The 2500-nt window shown below is 40.3% G+C and overlaps 2 protein-coding genes across 3 annotated transcripts in view; both read right to left on the bottom strand.

Annotated features, from left to right (window-relative positions):
- Positions 1–1098, bottom strand: part of LOC125030566 (protein FAM114A2-like) — a 9124-nt gene extending 8026 nt beyond the window's left edge. The window contains exons 1-2 of one of the 2 annotated variants that reach the window (XM_047620682.1): positions 605–1098; positions 1–179 (exon numbers count right to left, since the gene is read on the bottom strand). The exon at positions 1–179 is cut by the window's left edge and continues 74 nt beyond it. In XM_047620682.1, the coding sequence (XP_047476638.1) occupies positions 1–179; positions 605–1045 (620 nt within the window). In that variant the 5' untranslated portion in view covers positions 1046–1098. The remainder of the gene's footprint in view (positions 180–604) is intronic. The other variant, XM_047620681.1, reaches the window with a different exon arrangement.
- A 50-nt stretch (positions 1099–1148) lies between these two features.
- Positions 1149–2500, bottom strand: part of LOC125030387 (putative uncharacterized protein DDB_G0271982) — a 1834-nt gene continuing 482 nt past the window's right edge. The window contains exons 2-3 of the mRNA XM_047620421.1: positions 1416–2000; positions 1149–1179 (exon numbers count right to left, since the gene is read on the bottom strand). Of these exons, the coding sequence (XP_047476377.1) occupies positions 1149–1179; positions 1416–1990 (606 nt within the window). The 5' untranslated portion in view covers positions 1991–2000. The remainder of the gene's footprint in view (positions 1180–1415; positions 2001–2500) is intronic.

Genomic DNA, 2500 nt, shown 5'->3' with positions numbered 1-2500 from the left:
CTATCGCGCTCGGCTATTTCCTTGGCCAATGTCTCAGGGTCAGGCACTCCCAGCGTTCCTTCCACTGTCTCCATGACGGTGCCAACACCTCGGCCAACTTCACGGGTGAAAGAGGATGCGGCACTGAGAAGACTTGTTCCCCAGCCTCCCCATCCACCACCCCAGCTTGTGTCTTCTTCCTGTTTTGGAAATTTTTATGAGTGAAGCAATACATTTTAAGTGAAGCATATGAACATCACTACCATTTCTTTTATTTGTTTCAATTCAGATGCAATGACAAAAACACATAGCCTACCTGAAAGTTCACACTTTAACAGGTCTCTATTTAATAATTCATAATCAATATTGGGAAAATAATTAAAAGCATCAATATTAATAGCATTTGAGAAGAAAAAAATCCTGAAAACTCAAGGAAAGAGGAAAATCAGGTGATGTCCTGTAGGCCTACTAACTGACTCCTTGGTGGCTAAGCATTTATGGAGCCACCTCTATGTAAACACAATTCACAAAACAAAACTACAGTGGGCATCACAAGTTCCCAGCAGCAATGGCTTAATAACTTACCATATTATATGTAAATACATGTTTTTTTAAAGCCTCTTACCTCTTTTTTACCTTCTCCTTCATTAATCTGTTGCCATCTCTTTTGCTGCTCTTCCCACTGTTGCTGCTTCTTCCATTTCTCTTGCTTTTGCTTCTCCTCCTCTCCTTGCTTAGCTTCTGCACTGTCTGCCTGGCTCTCTTCTTTATTCCACATAGTATCTTCAGGCTTCTTCAAACTGTCTGAACTAATGCTTTCAAGAGGCTTTTTCTCAACTTTTGCCCCCAGCCTCCGTGCACCCATGCGCTCTCCCAGTTTTTCTCGTGGCTTCTTCATGCCAATCTTAGACTCACGAATTGGCTTGGCTTTCTGGCTCTCTGTTCCTGAGTCCTGAGTGTTTCCTGCATTCTTCTCTTGTTCTCCCGTACTTTCTTGTTCGCTTTTAATCTCTCTTTTTCTCTCTTCTTCCTTTTCTAACACCCTTTTCCTCTCTTCTTCTTCCATCCTCTTTGCCTCTTCTTCTCTTTCCGTTTTTCTTTTTTCTTCTTCAATCTCTTTTTTCCTCAATTCTTCTCTTTCATGCTCCCTTCTTCTCTCTTCTTCTTTTTCAAGTTCTCTTTTCCTCAGTTCTTCCTGTTCTAGTTGTCTTTGCCTCTCCTCTTCTTTTTCAATCTGTCTTTTTTTCTCTTTCTCCCTCTCAATTTCTCTCTTTCTTTCTGCTTCCCTCTCTATCTCCCTTTTCTTCTCTTCTTCCCTTTCTAGCTCCTGTTGCCTCTTCTTTTCCTCCCTTTCTAGCTCCTGTTTCCTCTTCTCTTCTTCCCTCTCTAGCTCCTGTTTCCTCTTTTCTTCTCTTTCTTCTCTTTTTCTTTCTTCTTCCTTTTCCAGCTCTCTTTTTCTCTCTCTTTCCATTTCCAATTCTCTTTTCTTTTCCTTTTCCTTTTCTAGCTCTTTCTTCCTCTCTTCCTTTTTCATGATCTCTCTCTCCTTTGCTTGATCTTCCTCTACTGATCCTTTGTGACCACCTTCATCTTCATCTTCCTCTAGCATCTCATCAGCTGGTTCTGCTTTACTAACTGGCTTTGTGAGCTGTTTATTAACTCGCAGGCTCAACTGATCTAAAGCAGACATGAGATTAGTTACTTTGTCATCAAAAGTCTTTTTCTGTGGTTCCTCCTGCATTTCTTCTTCTGATTCATCATCTGCATCTAATTCCTCTGCAGGAGTTGCTTTTGAAGCTACAAGTTCTGAGCGCTCAGTTTTGGTATCTTTGATGGACTCTGTCTTATGCATGTTGTCTTTTATTACTTGTTCTGTTGTGGCTGGGCATGACGGCACTAGTTGGGCTTCACTCTTTGTTGTAGCTGTGTCCTGTGAACTCAAAGGGTACGAATCTTCAAAATCCGACCCTTCATCTGCAGACTGGAATTCATCTTCACTTTCTGACGACATGATTCTGAAAGTACAAAAAGGGAATCAGTTAGGCAAGTAGATAATCAATGAGTCAGTTACTTCACTAAGCCCTTTCAAAAATAGATAGTTATGAAGTCATTTATACAAATATGCTGAATGTATAATTGTGATCACTAACTTTCAATATAAAAAATTAGCTAGTTGCTAGTAATGCAGGTTGTTGGTATGCATTAGCAGATTCCTCCATTTGTGCCCAGCTCATTCTGATCTTCAAGAATAATGACAGGCACTGAATACCTTGTAACTGTATTAAATATACAGAAGTTAAGAAATGCAAGTATCTACTAGTGACACAAAGCAAATATGAATAATGATTTGTGGACTCTAAAAAGCAATTGTGGCCTTATTAATGAAGACATTAGCATGCATCTCTCCATGCCTGAGCGACTGTCCAGCTTGTTGTGGTAAGACACATGAATTTCATCTCGGCAATTGGGACATAGACTCATGGTGTAATAAGGCACTACTGGTAACTGTGATTACTTGCCC

Source organism: Penaeus chinensis, chromosome 11, assembly GCF_019202785.1.
Source record: "Penaeus chinensis breed Huanghai No. 1 chromosome 11, ASM1920278v2, whole genome shotgun sequence".
NCBI classification, from domain to species: Eukaryota; Metazoa; Arthropoda; class Malacostraca; order Decapoda; family Penaeidae; genus Penaeus; species Penaeus chinensis.
The sequence above is the reverse complement of the archived record's forward strand: the minus strand, read 5'-3'. Positions and strand labels throughout refer to the sequence as shown.